The sequence below is a fragment of the Hemiscyllium ocellatum genome, chromosome 2 (assembly GCF_020745735.1).
Source record: "Hemiscyllium ocellatum isolate sHemOce1 chromosome 2, sHemOce1.pat.X.cur, whole genome shotgun sequence".
In the NCBI taxonomy this organism is placed as follows: Eukaryota; Metazoa; Chordata; class Chondrichthyes; order Orectolobiformes; family Hemiscylliidae; genus Hemiscyllium; species Hemiscyllium ocellatum.
Window position 1 is genome coordinate 10,821,126 of NC_083402.1, and position 19,649 is coordinate 10,840,774.

Genomic DNA, 19,649 nt, shown 5'->3' on the forward strand with positions numbered 1-19,649 from the left:
AGCAGTGGTGAAGGAGGCCCAGGACCTCCATGTCCTCAGCAGAGTGGCAGGGGGAGTTGAAATGTTGGGCCACAGGGCGGTGTGGTTGATTGGTGTGGGTCTCCTGGAGATGTTCCCTAAAGTGCTCTGCTAGGAGGCGTCCAGTCTCACCTCTGTAGAAGAGACCATATCGGGAGCAACGGATACAATAAATGATATTGGTGGATGTGTAAGTAAAACTTTTGAATGTTGAAGGCGCCTTTAGGGCCTTGGATGGAGATAAGGGAGAAGGTGTGGGCGCAGGTTTTGCAATTCCTGCGGTGGCAGGGGAAGGTGCCAGGACAGGAGGGTGGGTTGTAGGGGGGCGTGGATCTGACCAGGTAGTCACGGAGGGAACGGTCTTTGCGGAAGGCGGAAAGGAGTGGGTAGGGAAATATATCCCTGGTGGTGAGGTCGGTTTGCAGGTGGCGAAAATGTCGGCGGATAATTTTGGTTTATGCGAAGGTTGGTAGGGTGGAAGGTGAGCACCAGGAGCGTTCCGTCCTTGTTACGGTTGGAGGGGTGGGGTCTGAGGGTGGAGGTGTGGGATGTGGACAAGATGTATTGGAGGGCATCTTTAACCACCTGGGAAGGGAAATTGTGGTCTCTAAAGAAGGAGGTCATCTGGTGTGTTCTGTGGTGGAACTGGTCTTCCTGGGAGCAGATACGGCAGAGGAATTGGAAATATGGGATGGTATTTTTGCAGGAGGTAGGATGGGAAGAGGTGTAATCCAGGTAGCTATGGGAGTCGGTGGGTTTGTTTAAAAAAAAATGTCGGTGTTAAGTCAGTCGTCATTAATGGAGATGGAGAGGTCCAGGAGGAGGTAGGAGGTGTCCGAGATGGTCCAGATAAATTTAAGGTCAGGGTAGAATGTGCGGTCTCCTCTACATTGGGGAGACTGGGTGCCACCTAGCAGAGCGCTTTAGGGAACATCTCTGGGACACCCACACCAATCAACCACACCGTCCTATGGTTTAACATTTCAACTCCCCCTCCCACTCTGCCGAGGACATGGAGGTCCTGGGCCTCCTTCACCGCCGCTCCCTCACCACCAGACGCCTGGAGGAAACACCTCATCTTCCACCTCAGAACACTTCAACCCCAGGGCACCAATGTGGACTTCAACAGTTTTCCTCATTTTTCCCCTTCCCCCACATCACCCTAGTTCCAAACTTCCAGCTCAGCACTGTCCCCTTGACTTGTCCTAGCTGCGTCTCTTCTTTTCCATCTATCTACTCCACCCTCTCTACCCCCCCACCCTGACCTATCACCTCCATCCCCTCCCCCACTCACCTATTGTACTCTGTGCTACTTTCTCCCACCCCCACCCTCCTCTCACTTATCTCTCCACCCTTCAGGCTCTCTGCCTGTATTCCTGATGAAGGGCTTTTGCCCGAAGTGTCAATTTTACTGCTCTTCGGATGCTGTCTGAACTGTTGTGCTTTTCCAGCACCACTAATCCAGAAACTAACCAGAGATTGCAACTTTTTAATTATAAAAAAACGGTTTTGTGATTTACACATGAAAGAAGTGAAACTATCATTGTCTGCTAAGCCTTTCATCTGTTAGAATACAATCAGTTTTTCAATGTATAATCTCAGTTACCTCACACTCTGTAAATTTTTGCTATAAATTCTGTGTGTTATGATTGAGCCCTCCACCACCACCTCATGAAGGAGCGTCGCTCCGAAAGCTAGTGTTTCCAATTAAACCTGTTGGACGATAACTTGGTGTTGTGATTTTTAACTTTGTACACCCCAGCACCAGCATCTACAAATCATAAATGCTGTTGGTTGCGAATCTTACCAGATCGAGTGGATCGGTTGCTTCTAACTGCCTTTCCAATAAGGAATTTGTCACAACAACAGTATGTGATGGATGGCAGTTATAGGACTGGGGGGGAAGTCTCAGATACACTCGCCTTTCCTGAAGTTAACCCATCTATGTAAGAGAGGCAGGCAGCCAGTGCAGGAGTCTTTTGTGGCTATATCCATTTCAAACAAGTTTGCTGTTTTAGAAAATGTTGGGGGTGATGAATTCTCAGGGGAACGTCGCACGAACAGCCAAGTTTCTGGTATTCAGACTGGCTCTAATGCAACGAGGGGTATGTCTGGTTCCAAGAGGATTCTCTAGTCCAAAGTACAGGCAGATGTTTCTGTGGCCAGCAGTGAAAAAACAGAATGGTGTGTTGCTTCCCTGGTGCCAGGATCAAGGATGTCTCGGAGAGGGTGCAGAATGTTCTCATGGGGGAGAGGGAATAGCAGGAGGTCATTGTCCACATTGGAACCAATGACATTGCAAGGGAAAAGGTTGTGTGAAGGGAGATTACAGAGAGTTAGGCAGAAGTTTAAAAAGGTGGTCCTCAAGGATAGTAATATCTGGATTACTTCTGGTGCTACAAGCTAGTGAGGGCAGGAATGGGAGGATAGAGCAGATGAATGCACGGCTGAGGAGCTGGTTTATGGGCAAAGGGTTCACATTTTTGGATCATTGGAATCTCTTTTGGGGTCAAAGTGACCTGTACAAGAATGATGGATTGCACCTCAATTGGAAGGAGATTAATATACTGGGAGGGAAACCTGCTGCAACTGCTCGGGAGGATTTAAACTAGTAAGGTGGGGGCTTGGGATCTGGGAAATAGTGAAGAAAGAGATCAATCTGAGACTGGTACAGTTGAGAACAGAAGTGAGTCAAACAGGCAGGGCAGGCAGGGATAAGGTAGGACTAATAAATTAAACTGCATTTATTTCAATTCAAGGGGCCTAACAGGGAAGGCAAATGAACTCAGGGCATGGTTAGGAACATGGGAGTGGAATATCATAGCAATTACAGAAACATGGCTCAGGGATGGGCAGGACTGGCAGCTTAATGTTCCAGGATGCAAATGCTACAGGAAGGATAGAAAGGGAGGCAAGAGAGGAGGGGGAATGCCATGTTTGATAAGGGATAGCATCACAGCTGTGCTGAGGGAGGATATTCCTGGAAATACATCCAGGGAAGTTATTTGGGTGGAACTGAGAAATAAGAAAGGGATGATCACCTTATTGGGATAGTATTACAGACCGCCAAATAGTCAGAGGGAAATTGAGAAACAAACATGTAAGGAGATCTCAGCTATCTGTAAGAATAATAGGGTAGTTTTGGGAGAGGATTTTAACTTTCCTCTCCATCTAAACCCTTAACACTATGGCAGTCCCAGTCTATGTTTGGAATTTAAGTGCGTACAAAACCACTTTCTGATTCAATATATGGATGTACCTACTAGAGAAGGCGTAAAACTTGACCTCCTCTTGGGAAATAAGGCAGTGCAGGTGGGGGAGCATTTTGGGGCCGGCGACCATAGTGATGGAAAAGGATAGACCAGATCTAAAAGTTGAAGTTCTAAATTGGAGAAAGGCCAATTTTGATGGTATTAGGCAAGAAATTTCAAAAGCTGATTGGGGGCAGGTGTTTGCAGGAAAAGGGACAGCTGGAAAATGGGAAGCCTTCAGGAATGAGTTAACGAGAATCCAGAGAAAGTATATTCCTGTCCAGGGTAAAGGGAATGCTTGGTGACTAAAGAAATTGAGGGTTTGGTTAAGAAAAAGCAGGAAGCATATGTAAGGTACAGATGGGATAGATCAAGTGAATCCTTAGAAGCGTATAAAGGAAGCAGGAGTATACTGAAGAGGAAAATCAGGAGGGCAAAAAGGGGACATGAGATAGCTTTGGCAAATAGAATTAAGGAGAACGCAAACGGTTTTTACAAATATACTATGGACAAAAGGGTAATGAGGGAGAGAATAGGGCCTCAAAGATCAGCAAGGCGGCCTTTGTGTGGAGATGTAGAAAATGGGGGGCATACTAAACTAGTATTTTGCATCAGTATTTACTATGGCAAAGGACATAGACTGTAGGGGAAGAGGTGGTGACACCTTACAAAACATCCAGATTACAGAGGAGGTAGTGCAGGATGTCGTGAAATGGGTAAAAGTGGATAAATCCCCGGGACCTGATCAGGTGTACCCGAGAACTCTTGGAAACTAGAGAAGTGATTGCTGGGCCTCTTGCTGAGATATTTGTATCATCGATAGTCGCAGGTGAGGTGCCACAAGACTGGAGGTTGGCTAACGTGATGCCACTGTTTAAGAAGGAAGGTAAGGACAAGTCAGGGAACTATAGACCAGTGAGCCTGACGTCAGCGGTGGGCAAGTTGTTGGAGGGAATCCTGAGGGACAGAATGTGTATGTATTTGGAAAGACAAGGACTGATTTAGGGATAGTCAACATGGCTTTGTGCGTGGGAAATCATGTCTCACTAACTTGGTTGAGTTTTTTTGAAGAAGTAACAAAGAGGATTGATCAGGGCAGAGCAATAAATGTGAGCTATATTGGTTTCAGTTCGACATTCGACAAGGTTCCCCATGGGAGACTGATTAGCAAGGTTAGATCTCACAGAATACCGGGAGAACTAGCCATTTGGATACAGACCTGGCTCAAAGGTAGAAGACAGAGAGGGTGGTGGTGGAGGGTTGTTTTTCAGACTGGAGGCCTGTGACCAGTGGAGTGCCTCAAGGTTTGGTGCTGGGACCTCTACTTTTTGCCATTTACGTAAATGATTTGGATGCGAGCATAAGAGGTACAGTTAGTGAGTTTGCAGATGACACCAAAATTGGAGGTGTAGTGGACAGCAAAGAGGGTTACCTCAGGTTACAACAGGATTTGGACCAGATGGGCCAATGGGCTGAGAAGTGGCAGATGGAGTTTAATTCGGATAAATGCGAATCTTAGCAGGACTTATACACTTAATAGTAAGGTCCTAGGGAGTGTTGCTGAACAAAGAGACCTTGGAGTGCAGGTTCATAGCTCCTTGAAAGTAGGATAGTGAAGAAGGTGTTTGGTATGCTTTCTTTTGTTGGTCAGAGTATTGATTACAGGAGTTGGGAAGTCATGGTGCGGCTGTACAGGACATTGGTTAGACCACTGTTTGGAATATTGCGTGCAATTCTGGTCTCCTTCCTATCGGAAAGATGTTGTGAAACTTGAAAGGGTTCAGAAAAGATTTACCAAGATGTTGCCAGGGTGGAAGACTTGAGCTGTTGGGAGAGGCTGAATAGGCTGGTGTTGTTTTCCTTGGAGTGTTGGAGGCCGAGAGGTGACATTATAGAGGCTTACAAAATCATGAGGGTCATGGATAAGATAAATAGACAAGATCTTTTCCCTGGGGTTGGGGAATCCAGAACTAGAGGGCATAGGTTTAGGGTGAGAGGGGAAAGATATAAAAGAGACCTAAGGAGCCACTTTTTCACCCAGAGGGTGGTACGGGTATGGAATGAGCTGTCAGAGGAAGTGGTGGAGGCTGGTACAATTGCAACATTTAAAAAGCATCTCGATGGGTATATGAATAGGAAGGCTTTGGAAAGATATGGACCGGGTGCTGGCAGGTGGGACTAAATTGTATTGGGGTATCTGGTCTGCATGGACGGGTTAGACTGAAGGGTCTGTTTCCATGCTGTACATCTCTATGCCTTTATGACTCTATTGGCAGTGAAGGAAGCTTTTTGGCTGGAAGATTATATTGATGTGGAAGTGCCTTGCATGACTTACTCCAAAGGCTTTATCCACCTCTGTTTGTTTCTTCAGATAGTTGCCCTGGTAAGATTCACTAGGTTATAGGGATGACTGGGCAACAACGGTGACCCAAGAGACACATTATGACGTAACAATTGGCCTTAAAAATGGGGGAAAGTGAAGTTGTGGTCCACTGTTTAAAATACTAAAGCCAAGGTATTCCATTGTATTAGTTTATATTATCCCTGCAAATTTCCAAATATTTAATTTGTTTTGGGAGCCCATTTTCTTATATTCTGAGTCCATGGTCTTCAGTGGCTGAGAAGTAGTCACCTGTTACAAGCAGGTTTTAAGTGCAGCTCATTTCCAGGTGGCTTTCTCAGGTACTTTCTATCTCGCATTTCTCTAAGATGGAGACTGTGTGGAGAAGGAGCTGAGCCTGACTTCCACTGTAGCTATTCATAATTCAACACTAGGGGCTGATTCTTAATTTCCCCAAACTGTGTATTGGAGTTCTGTTACATGTCAATAAGTTTACAAGATCTCAAACATAAACCAAAACCACCTCAAAGCTGTCTGTTCTGGTTTCAGCATTATTGGGTAATCAATCTGTTGGCAAGAAGTAGGTTGTTAATTTGAATATTAAAATGAAGAGACACAGCCTTAATTATTATAACAATCATTAATATTTAATCACAGCCCTCAGGAAATCTGGCAGCTTAAAGGAGGCAAGGAGCTGACTCCATGTGTTAAGTACTCATCTAACCATCATTGTGACCAGAATTTACCTCCTGCCCAACCCAACCTACTCTACCACACATTCTTTGACTTCCGCAGAATACCTACTTGCTCTCTTCGGCTTGAGCCTTGTGAAATCAGCTTCTCTTCGAAAGTCTCCACACTGTCTGCAGGTGGACACACAAAGGAGTCTAACTATTCAATTTGGCAGGGCATTGTGAAATCTCGTGTTCAAGTCCCTGACCTTGCAACAGCGTCTCAGCGACACCAACCCACTCGTGTGCGATTAGACTTTGAGAAATTTCAATTGTCTGCTCACAGCAGACAAAAGAATCCCATGGCATTATTTGAGGAAGAACAGGTATGTTCTATGATTTGCCCAAAAAAAACCATTTGGGTTCTTAGCCTTTTACAATTAGAGGTATTAGTTCAAAAATAGGAAGCTACGTTGAACCTTTTGTGAAGCTGCTGAAGCCACAAATAGTGCCTTCTGTTTAAGTCATCACACCTCGGGATGAGTGTGCAGAAAGGTTATAATGGTTCTATGAATGCAAGAATTAACAGGAGTACAGGAAGTCTGCATTGGAGAAGGTGGGGTTATCTTTTGAGCAAGAGAAGTTGAAGAGAAATCTGAGAGGGATGTACAAAATTGGTGGCTTGAGATGAGATAGATTAGTAAATCTTCCTGGTAGCTGATGGGGCTGGGGAGAGGAATCATAGATTTAGGATATTACAAAGGAAATACAGGGTCGAAGTAAGGATTTTTTTTCCTTGCATCATAATAATCTAGTAATACTATGGACCTTGCTGCCGATAAGATGATGGAACAGAAAGTAAAAAAGGGTGGGCACTTGAAGGAAACAAACATGCAGCATTGTGGAGATGGAAGGGTGGAATAGGGCTGACAGGGGTGTTCTCTGCAGAACCTCTTGGATATCATGAGCCAAATGGTTTTTTTTGTTGTGTTGTGTAGACATTTTAATTTAATGGTACCTCAATCAGCATCTGGTCCTTTATCTTTCATTGTGGAACTTTATTATACACAATTAGACTTTCGCAAGTGCTTAAATTGTAAGATGTTAATGAAAGACATTTCTATATTATTCCATTTTATTTACATGGATGAATTGAATGAATTCGTTGTCATTTTTCAGCCTTTTCTGATTGTGAAAATGTACTGTTGCATGATTTCAATTTTAAGAGCATCTTACTGGCAATCATTGCAAATACAGGCATGTGTTCCTTGGCTATTTTTAGAAGCAAAGTGAGATAGCTTTGAGAGAATTATACAGCACCTTGAAGCATGTTTGTGAAGCACCTGTTGGAAAAAATGTACAGTTGACTTTACAAAGTGGTGAGGAAGCTCTGGGTAAGGACTCCAGGTGGGTCAGTGGAGGTGAGGTACAGATCCGCTTGAACAAATTTAAATGATGAAACACGTTTGAAGGACTGTGACTTGTCCTAATTCTCAAGATGTAGATCTTCAATCAGGTTTATTTCAGTACACAGAGCTGTGCTGTTGTGCTGAACAAAGCATTGAGAACTGCCAATGGAATTATTACATTTAAGAACTGTGTGGGGAGATGGGTGAAATGCAATGTAAAGTCCATTTTGTCAGGAGTGTATTTTTCATTGTTCAGTGTTCCTTAGCCAACCCAGATCTTGATTGGTTTATGGTCATGCAAAGAATTATCATTCTTCAACATATCATCCTGCTCCCTGATTTCATGTTTTAAATATATTTGACAATTTGTCTGTCTTTATGCATCAACTGATTAGATCCTGAACTCATGCCAACACCCAACTGGCTGGGAAGTTTAGAAATGTTATGTCAGTGCGCTGCACATACAGCAACAAAAGTGATAATTTTTCATACTTTCATTTGTCAGGGATTGTACTGTGTGAGGCAGCATCTAATGTGTATTATGGTGTATTAGTTCTGTCAGTCTCTTAAATCAGAAGATTTTGGATTCCAATCCCACTCCGAGATTGAGTGCATATTGTAAGTTACCATGGGTTGAGTACTGTCTTTGAGATAAAACATTCAACAGAACCCTATCAGGTAAACGTAAAGATACCACCATGAGTTCAAAGATAGACAAAGGAGTGTATCTCGTGCCTTGGCCAATACTTTACTCTATCAATATCACTAAATCAAATTCACAGGGAATTTATCCCATTGTGATCTATGGAGCGCTTTTATATGTGAATTGGTTACTGGAGTTTTGATGCAGTAACAAAGACTGATATTTAGATACATCATTAGTATCAAAGCACTTCAGGAAGTCCAAAGATGATGTGAAAGGCACTGTATAAATGCATATTTTATTTTCCTTTTTGTTACAGCATATCTCCATGTCATGTCGGGTTGGAATGCGAACTGGTAGATTCTCTCTTCTGAAGCATCATCTGCTTTCACAAAGATTCTGAATTTCATTTGACAACGCAAAGGACATTTTAATACTAACTATAAATTAAGGGAGCCAGATCTACAAAATCTACAGACAGAAGACATGTGGCCAGTCAGAAGTTAAGCGTTCATTCAGAAGACATTCCTTGAAAGTACTGATGAAAATCTTTTGAATCTTCTCAACTCTTGTCTTAATTTCAAATAATTTGAGAACGCAATGAGCACAGTAAGTGCAATTATTTTCTCATTTAAGTCAATATCCCAACTTTTGCCAAGTAATACACTATAGCTGAACCCACATTTCAGGTGTTTTGGTAATCAATAAGTGTTCCATTATGCTTTTCTATTAAATATAAAACTACCAAAATTCACTGCTCTCGGATGGGCCTGAAACCCATTTGGTGGGATTTAAGGTTATATACGTGAAAGAACAAATGATGATGTCAAATCATGTACTGATGCCATGATAGTATAATGACGCAAAGATATTTTCCCCAAATGAAGAATTTGAAGATTAAATGGAGCGACACGAAATATAGAGAAGACATTGACCCTTGAATGAGTGGAAGTGGGACTGAATATTGCATGAGCAGGCAGTCCCAAAAAGGTTTCATGCTAATACAGTCATGTTTGGAAATACTTTGTGTGCAAAACTGTGGCAAATGAATTCTACCCAGGCAAGTACTTTTTGGCACTAAAATTGATAAAATGGCTACTTTCTAACTAGTGGAAAGCTAGGAACAGTGCAGGTTCCAAGAACTATAATGTACTGGTTATACTGATAATTAGGCATTTTATTTGTTGCGCCTATATGTATTTTTTTAATAGAATGCTAACTTTTGTGTCAAGCAAGAGAATATAATGGATTAAAAGTTGTTTTCTCTGAATAGTCCTACTCAGACTACATCTAGAATGCTATGGAATTCTGTGCCCTGTAGTCATCTCAGAGACCATTTTGGCCCATATGAGTTGGCAATCTCACTCCAAAGAGCACCTACCCAGCCTCCTACCCTATTCCCACAATCTTACATTTAGGCTAAAACACCCAGCCTACACATCCCTTTTCACCACAGGGCAGTGTAGCATACCCAATCCACTCGGCCTGGCCTGTGGGAGGTAACTGGAGGATCTGGCAGAAACCCATGCAGATGTGTTGAGAATATGCAAACTCTACACAGATGGTCAGTCAAGGCTGGAATTGAACCCATGTCCCTGGTGCTGTGAGGTAGCAGTGCTAACCATTGAGCCACCATGCCATCCAATAGGAAGGATTCTTGGAGGGAATGCAATGTTTATTAAACAGACTGAATCCTCAACTTCAAGGGTTAAATTATAGCATGCAATCAACAAATAAGGTTATATTCCCTTGAATTTGAGGTTAAAGGGTAATTGGCTTTACAGTTTTGAAATATCAAACAGGGCATGGATGGGGTTCTTGGGGTTTGTGGTGATGTCATTTCCTGTTTGTTTTCTGAGGGGTTAATAGATGGCATCTAGATCTATGTGTTTGTTCCTAGAGGCCTGGCACTCCTACCACAACGCCATAAATAAACACACAGATCTAGATGCCATCTATTAACCCCTCAGAAAACGAACAGGAAATGACATCACCACAAACCCCAGGAACCCCATCCAGGAGAAAGGTATAAATAGAAAGCAGGAGACAACAGCTTCGCTTCACTTGGAGGTCGCCACTGATGATGTTACCTAGCCAGGTAATGAAACGTCTGGATATCAAACCTACAGCTCAGCGAGCAAACCTACACCCTTGTCTATGAAATCACTAATGTCGTACCATTATTCAAGAAAGAAGGAAGATTACTAAAGCTTTCGTTGTCCTGCTCCACTTTCCAGAACTTGCATAAGAAGGATTTCCTCCTCTTTGCTTGGAGTTGATTTATCACCTTCTGGTCTGACACTACCTTTTTATGTCTACCAATTTTTTTTGTACTTTAGCAAGGTCCCTCTGGAACCATGCCCTTACTGAACTGTAGCAATTGTTTTTTCTATTTCTGTAAAGATACAGTCCACAATTCACTCCCAGAAAAACTGCTTTTTGTGAAAAATTGAGAGTAGCAGTTAAAGCAATTAAACTTAAGCATTAGACCATACATTTGTCACAGTCAGCAAAATTTAGATTGTTTTATATTTTCAGACACAAAGAAAACGTAGGATGGTACCACCTCAGCAATCCAGAAGGGCACGCCGTCAACGCAGATCAGTAGAACCAGCTGAACCAGAGGCTGAAATCGTAGAGACTGGTAAGGAGCAAGCTTTGTTTGCAAAACCCCTTCTTGTGACAGGAACTAAGCTAATGGAAAATCGTTACTGTGTCAGTATTTGGTAATAAAACATGACCACGCGTGATCAATTTGCTTCTAGGCCATCTTAAGTTAGACATCCTCCTAGGTTTGTTCTTACCTGTGTGAAGCAGGATTTGAAAGTGCAGTATTGCTTTGATTGACAGGCATTATCTATACAACAGCTGTACATTTTCTGTCTCCATCCAGGCACTATTTTTTTAAAAGTCAGGTACAGATGGTGGTTGGGGGGAGGTGTGGGTGCAGGTTTTGCAATTCCTGCGGTGGCAGGGGAAGGTGCCAGGACGGGAGGGTGGGTTGTTGGGGGCGTGGACATGACCAGGTAGTCATGGAGGGGACAATCCTACTTGCCAGTCTCCCGTCCCACCTATATGCTCCACCCTCCTCTCTGACCTATCACATCCATTCCCACCCCCATTCGCCTATTGTACTCTTTGCTACTTTCTCCCCAACACTCCTTTTTCTCCCCCCGTCCCCCCCACCCCACTTATCTTTACACCCTGGAGGCTTCCTGCCTCCACTCCTGATGAAAGGCTTTTGCACAAAATGTCGATTTTCCTGCTCCTCGGATGTTGCCTGACCTGTTGTGCTTTTCCAACACCTCTCTGATCTAAACTCTGGTTTCCAGCATCTGCAGTCCTCACTTTTGCCTGGCTAAGGGAATGGGTTGAAGTGGGAACTGAAATCAATGCTACAGTACTTGGAGGAAGTGCAGTCGTGGATACTGGATCAGCAGTCTGATAACTTAGCAATGTTGTAGGAACCTCAGTGAATGTGTTGTCAGTACCTTGTAAACTGATGTCGCGATTTTGGATGGCAGCTTGTAGGTGAGGAGTAGATAGGTGGCTGAGAATTGATCCTTATGGAATATCAGAGGTTCAAATGAGTTGTTAGCAAATGTCGAACTACCATCCTCCCCTCCCCCTTGCCTGATCCATCTTTGATTCTTCCTTTGGCATCTGTTTCCATTACTGGTGATACACTATTCACTGATATCCAAGGCAAACCCACCAACTCTGACCATTACCTTGACTATGTTTCTTCATACCTTGCTTCCCATAAGAACTCCATTACACAATCCCACATTGTCCCCATCTGTTGCACCAGTTTGATCGATCCACCTCGGAGATGCCTCCAATATGTCTTTTTGTTTTCCTTGAACTTAGTTTCTTTCCCCAATGGTTATCTATCTTCACCCTGTCCACTTCTGCCCAGAACAGTTGGGTTTATCTTGTCCTTCTTGCCACCATCAGCCCTTGCATTGAAAGCGTCATCCTTCCCAATTTACATCACCTCTGCAGGATGGCACAATCTCTTACACACCTTACCCGACCCTCCTTTGCTAGCATTCTGTAGGAGCTGTTCTCTCCATGACACTCTTGTCCATTCCTCACTCCTAACACCTCTTCACCTTCCTGTGTAATTGCAGAATGTATATAACACTTATCCTTTTACCACATTCTTTCAAGCTAATTTATTCACTCTTCACAGTACAATATCCTCGACATTGATTAAACCAAACCCAGTTTGCTGTCTGTTTGCTTATAGAATACTTCTGCTCTGTCTGTAAGAATGACCCTGACCTTCTCGTTGATTACCATTGCAGCACACCATCTTGTTATTTTACTTGTATTTCTGCTTCAGGCTTGCTGCAAGGTTCTAGTGAAACTCAACTCAAGCTGGAGGAACAGTGACTCATTTTCCACTTCACAGCCTTTAGGCTCAACATTGAATTGAACAACATCAGACCATGAGTATTGTCCATCAATTTTGATTATATCCCCTTTCATAACTGCTCCTCACCAGTGTCTTGTTACAATGGGTTTGCTCACAGGACAGCAGGTACCAACTATCAGATCCCTCCTCCTACTACCCTCTTGATCACGACCTCTCCTCCCATCACCAAACCATCATTTCCCACACCATCCACAACCTCATCACCTCTGGGGAGCTCCCATCCACAGCCTCCAGCCTCATTGTCCATGAACCCTGCACTGCCCGATTCTACCTCCTTCCTAAAATTCACAAACCTGACTGCCCCAGTTGACTCATTGTCTCAGCCTGCACCTGTCCCACTGAATTCATCTCTTCCACCCTCGACCCCTTAGTCCAGGAACTCCCCACCTACATTCGTGTCACCACCCACACCCTTCACCTCTTCCAAGATTTTTTTCTCCCCAGTCCGCAACGTTTCATCTTCACCGTGGACGTCCAGTCCCTGTACACATCAATCTGCCACGACGAATGTCTCCAGGCCCTCCGTTTCTTCCCCTCAAGCCGTCCCAAACAGTACCCTTCCACTGACACCCTCATCTGCTTGGCTGAACTAGTCCTCACCCTCAACAACTTCTTCCAATTCTCCTACTTCTTCCAAACCAAAGGGGTAGCCGTGGGCATCCGCATGGGCCCCAGCTATGCCTGCCTGTTTGTCGGGTATGGGAACAGTCCATTTTCCGCAATTCCACCAGCACCACCCCCTACCTGTTCCTCCGCTATATCAGTGACTGTATTGGTGCAGCCTCATACTCCCACAAGGAGGTTGAACAGTTCATCAACTTGACCAAATCTTCCACCTCAACCTCAAATTCATCTGGACCATCTCAGACACTCCCCTCCCCTTCCTGGACTCTACCTCCTGTAAAAATGCCATCCTTTATTCCAATTCCTCCGCTCCACCGCATCTATTCCCAGGATGACCAATTCCACCTCAAAATCCATGATGGCCTCCTTCTTCCATGGTCACAACTTCTCTTCCCACTTGGGTGACTATGCCCTCCCAACCCATCTCCTCTACTTCACGCACCACCACCCTTGAACCCCACCTCTTTCACCCTATCAACCTCTGCATACATCACATCATCTGCCACTTCCACCACCTCAAAAACCGACCCCATCACTAAAGATATATTTACCTCCCCACCCCTATCAGCGTTCTGAAAAGACCATTACCTCCCTCATCAGGTCCATGCTCCCGCACCCCACTTCTGGCACCTTTCCCTGCCACCGCAGGAAGCGCACAACCTTCGCCCACAGCAGTCCCCTTCCTTCCGTCCAAAGCCCCAAGGGATCCTTCCACACCCGTCAGAAATTTACCTGCACCTCTACCAATGTCATCCACTGCATCTGTTGCACCAGGTGTAGTCTCCTCTACATCAGGGAGACAGGACACCTTGTTGCGGATCATTTCAGCGAACATCTCTGGGATACCCGCACTCACCAACCCCATGGCTGAACACTCCCCCTCCCACTCTGTCAAAGACATGCAGGTCCTGGGCCTCCTCTGCCGCCAAACTGTTACCACCCAATGCCTGGAGGAAAAATGCCTCGTGTTCCACCTTGGGACCCTGCAACCACATGGGATAAATATGGATTTCAACAGCTTCCTCATTTCCCCTCCCCCCACATTATCCCAGTCCCTAGCCTCCAAACCGGCACCGCCGTCCGGACCTGTCTATCACTCCCAACCCCCCGACCTATTATCTTCTCCCTCTCCTTTTTATCCACCTATCGCTTTCTCAGCTACCTTCTCCCCAGCCTCACCCCCCTCCCATTTATCTCTCAGCCCCAACCCACAAGCCTCATTCCTGACAAGGCTTACGCCCAAACGTCGATTCTCCTGCTCTCGGATGCTGCCTGACCTGCTGTGCTTTTCCAGCACCACAATCTTGACTCTGATCTCCAGCATCTGGAGTCCTCACTTTCTCCAAATGTGTCTGCCAAACCTTCCTTCTGTATCTAGGCCTATTTAGCACTGCATTAGACAAAGTCCTAGATGTAGATGCTGTTGAGCAGTTCCTTGCCGTTGGTCACCTATGCGCTAATACTACCACAATGCCAAACAGGGAGGCAAACCATGCCAATTCCAGATCTTGGAATCGATAGTGTGCCAACACCTCAGGTTGATAGCTGTTTCTTCACTTCCCTGAAAGCTATAGCTTAGCTACATGACCATTCCCAAGGCTGACTTTTTTTTTAAGGAGTTAATGCAAAATTGCCAAGCTGGAAACCAGGTTATGAATGAACTTTCCAAAATAATGTACCAACTGAAAGAAAGACCTGAGCTATGGTACAAACATGGGAGCTGGGGTATCTTTGATCACCCTCACTTTATCTTCCAATGGGTTTAACTCGGTCTTGTCAACTCTAGCTCAAGTATGCCATGTGGGGAAAACCTGTTATTCAGTCCTTAGATGTGTGCCTGCCTGGGAGAAATGTCTAAAGACTGTGTCCAAGTTCTCTGTGTTCTCCTATTCCTCCCTGTTATTGCACGGGATGACAATAAACCAAATACGTTTCATATATTGTTACAAATCTTAAGGTTATTAAATATTTCTGAGAATCCATATCTAACCACTGCAGAAAGCGGTTTATTGTTGGTATAAAATCTCCACAAAGGCGAATCAATCCGCTGGGCTTCAAAATTGACGTGACCAGTGCTGCCATTCTGCAAGCTGGGCTCGTTTGAGGATTTCTTCTCCTTTTCAGCCTTCTGATTTCTGCCTCTGTTTTTCCTGTGAGACAAGTGGGACTGGGCAGGCCTTGTGGAATTGCTTCCTAGTTAACATGCAAGGTGACGTTTGATAGTCCCTAGATTTTCCTGAAGACCTCCACGTGAATATCTCGCTCGCTCTGGCGCTCGCGGCTCTCTCTCTAACAAGTTTTCCCCAGCAAGCTTGTGCCCGGGCCCTCTACTACAATCACTGATAATGGGCCCAGCTGCTTTTCGTCAGTGACTGGAACCAAAGTTGTACGCATAACCTATATCAGGGAACATTTATACATTTTCATTCTAGCAGTGGTCTTGCAGTCCAGAACTGGTTTTGCTCAAGGCTTGTTGTGATCACTGAAACGGCCATGCCAGTGTCCATTCACCCTCCATTCAAAACAGATGACCATTTAACCATTTCAATTGGTTCTGATTTAGATCATACTGAGCAATTTAACTGTTCCAGATGTCGGTGAACTTCCCAGGGTGTGCGCTCTTGATGCTAATCTATGAGCTGTCCTTAGTCAGTTTAGGTCTAGTGGGACAGCTTTGCTGTCTTGATTCAGCATACTGGCAAGGACTGTCAGGTAGACCTGGACCCTGATCAAAATTTCACCCCTTTGGCTGAAGCTTGGCTTTGTTTTGGGGGTGTTGCTGTGAGCTGACCTAGGGCTCCTTTGTTCAGGATATGTCCTGAGTGAGGCTATGCATATGCCACCACTCAAGTGGTGTTCCCCTCGAGCTCAGTCAGACTGGCACAGGTGTCCTGACAGCTGACTTCTGTCAGAATATCCGGCAATTCACGTGCTCCACTTGCCACATTTTCCAATGAAAAAGCCAGTTGTGGTGCATGTTTTAAGTCCAGCTGAGCTTCAGCTGATAGGTGCTTTGGCATATACATCACTAATTCCACAAACCAACCGATCTCGAAGCATCTCATTTAAAAACTAAATTGAAGTCACACAAAGTCAAAAATATGTACAGCACAAAAACGGACCTTCAGTCCAACTCATCCATGCCAGCCAAATATCCTAATCTAATCTAGTCCCACCTGCTAGCACCTGGCCCATATCCCTCTAAACCCTTCCTATTCATATAGCCATATCCATGCCCCTCATAATTTTATAAACCCCTTTCAGGTCACCCCTCAGCCTCTAATGCTCCAGGGAAAACTGCCTCTGCCCAAACACCCTCAAAATATATTACGATGTTAGGCTAGACTGTAACATTCCTGATGAAGGGCTTATGCTCGAAATGTCGAATTCTCTATTCCTGAGATGCTGCCTGGCCTGCTGTGCTTTGACCAGCAACACATTTGCAGCACGTTTTAGACTGTAACTTTATCTTGTTCAAAAGGAAAGTGTAAGATGATGTGTTCCAAATGCAATTCGATTAGTCAAGCTACTTGACTTTAAGCAAGCCACACTTGGATTTTAGCTATAATGTAAAAATACAAAGAAAAGAAAGTAATTTGCTTAATTGTAATGATCAAAATGCCTAAAATGATACATATTAACTAATTAACAGTTCCAACATCCCCTAGCACACCCTTGGCAAAGGAAAACTCAGTAATTCCAAAACCAGGAAGAGAGCCCCAGTTTCTCCTGGTAACAGAGAGGGGAATAAGTTTTCCCCATCCAGTTTCAAGACCTCAGCAACTGCTAAAAGCTAAAACTAAAAATTCTGGTTCTGTGGTCACTTGATCCCACCCATTTAGGTTGCTTCTATTGTCCCAACATTTTAAAACATAACATCCCAAGGCTCCTTGAGGTATTTACTGTATTGGCTTTGAGCAGCTTGCTCAGTACTTCTGTCTCCACCTTTATCCTTTAAAACCAAAGGACAAAAGACACCTCTTAAAGCCATAGTATTGTCACAATAGCACCTCAGAATTGAAGAGGCTTAGGGTTGTTTTAACATTTGATCCCTCAAGGAAAGTTAGGCTCCTAATAACAAAAAAAAAACTGCAGGTCCACAGGCTGTCAAGAAAGTTACTCGTTGCTTTTCATCTGCCCCAATGTCATTTGCCTGGGAAAAAAAACATGTATTGGGGGCCCAGTCTTCAGCAGTGTTCAGTGATTGAAACCTCCTAAATGCCAGAAATGCTGACCCCAACTTGAAGATGAATATTGCAATGAGTTTTTTCAGTAACATATCTCACTCTTGTCATCACTGAAACAACTCCACAGAGGCTGGTATCACTAAGTCACCTTTAAGTTGCATGTGGAAAGCCCTTGACACCGGTCTAGCTCCCTGAGGGTCCTCTCTGAGTGAATAGGATGTCTGTCATTTCATCCTTTTATGTCAGCCAGAGTTCCTTAATTGGCCTAGATTAACTCTTGTCGTATGGAACAGTCACTCAACCCAAAAGACAAACTCTAATTCTTTCCCTAGATGCTGCCAGACCTGCTGAGCTTTTCCAGCAATTTGTTTTGAGGTCCACCTGGTTGACCTCATTGTAATCACTACTTTCCCATGTGCCAGGTATAATTCCAAACAGTTTGCTCCTAGGTACCCAGTGATTCCAGTTTTGCAAGGGCTCCTTGATGCTGTCACACCCTCCTTACCTCTGGAATTCAGTTTATTTGTCCATGCTTGAACCAATGCAGAAATGAGTTCAGGAGCTGAGTGACCCTGATGAAACCCAAACTGGGCATCACTGAATGAATAGATTTGTGCTGAGTTAGTGCAGAGTACATTTTGCACACTTGCCACCCTCTGTGCTTCCTCCAAGTGTTGCTCAACATCAAGGAGTAATCATTCAGCTGAGGGAAGGCACTGCATGGTCATCAGCAAGAGGTTTCCTTGTCCATATGGCTTCATGGAATCTAGAGTTAATGTTGAGGACCTTCGTGGTAGCTTCTTTTGGACTGTATACCACTGTGCTGTCACCTCTGCTGGGTCTGTCCTGCCAGTGATGGTAATGTGGTACCAGGCGCATAGTCTTACTCACGAATCGTACTTTACAGACAATGTTGGGTTGTTGCTTTGCTGGTCTGTGAGCGAGTGCTCCCAATTTTCTCACGAGCTCCCAGATTTAGAAGGGAGCAATTTACAGGGTCAACAGGGCTGTTCCTGCCATTGCCTTCGCCATTGCCTCGGTTGATGCCAGGTGGTCTATCTGGTTTCATTTCTTTGAGACCTCTTAGCAATGATACAACTGAATGGCTTGCTAGGCCATTTCAGAGAGTACATGAGAGTCAACCATGTTACTATGGGTCTGGAGTTAAATGCAGGGCCAGACCAGGTGAGGATGGCAGATCAACATGGAGATGCATCTGTCCATGATAATATTGCTAAAAGTGACCACAGTGGAAACAAAGTCCTGTCTTCACATTGAGGCATTAATCAGCCACATGGATTTTTCTGACAATTAATAATGGTTTCATGGTCATCAATAGCAGATTAGTAAGAATCAATAGATTCTTAGTTCCAAATTTTTGTTATTGAATTCAATTTCCACCATCTGCTATGGTTGGATTTGAACCCGGGTCCCCAGAACATTTAGCTGAGTTTCTGGATTACTGGTCTAGCGATAGTACCACTAGGCTATCACCTCCCCTGTTAAAGACTGGTGAGTCTTGCTGTTTCTGATGGGATAAATGTCAGCTCTGCTCTAGGTAATGACATCCTTTTCTTCATGACCTACTCAGAGTATTCATAGTAAGTGGTTAATAATTTGGGACAAGTTCCACATAGTCCAGAAAGTTGGAGATGGGAATAAGAAAGGAATGGCACTTGAGGGCTAGAAATAATCTATTTCCGATGGTGCAAAGAAGGTCCAGGAGGAGGCTTTGCTGAAGAATTTATATTGATTACTGTTCCGCGTGGGGTGAATGAGCAGACACTTTCTCTGGGCGTGTTGTTTATTGACAAGGAATCACGATGTTGAAGGGAGTGATCAGGATAAATTTTGCTTACAAACATAAAGGTCAGAATGTGGTTCAGGATGCTTATTATAGTTTAATCCCTACAATGTGGAAGCAGGCTATTCAGCCCATCAAGTCCACACTGATCTTCCAAAGAGCATCCCTCCTGGACTCCCTGATGAAGGGCTGTGATTCCAGCATCTGCAGTCCTCACTTTCTCCTAGTTAACTATCAGTGTTTCTCTATTTGGTGCATTG

The 19,649-nt window shown here is 44.3% G+C and overlaps 1 protein-coding gene across 2 annotated transcripts in view; it reads left to right on the plus strand.

Annotated features, from left to right (window-relative positions):
- The window catches only part of rnf4 (ring finger protein 4), a 57,492-nt gene that overhangs the window by 18,179 nt on the left and 19,664 nt on the right, over positions 1–19,649 (plus strand). The window contains exons 2-3 of one of the 2 annotated variants that reach the window (XM_060842778.1): positions 8,653–8,942; positions 10,872–10,977. In XM_060842778.1, coding sequence (XP_060698761.1) covers positions 8,934–8,942; positions 10,872–10,977 — 115 coding nt within the window. In that variant the 5' untranslated portion in view covers positions 8,653–8,933. Of the gene's footprint in view, positions 1–8,652; positions 8,943–10,337; positions 10,432–10,871; positions 10,978–19,649 lie in introns of those variants that run through there. The other variant, XM_060842768.1, reaches the window with a different exon arrangement.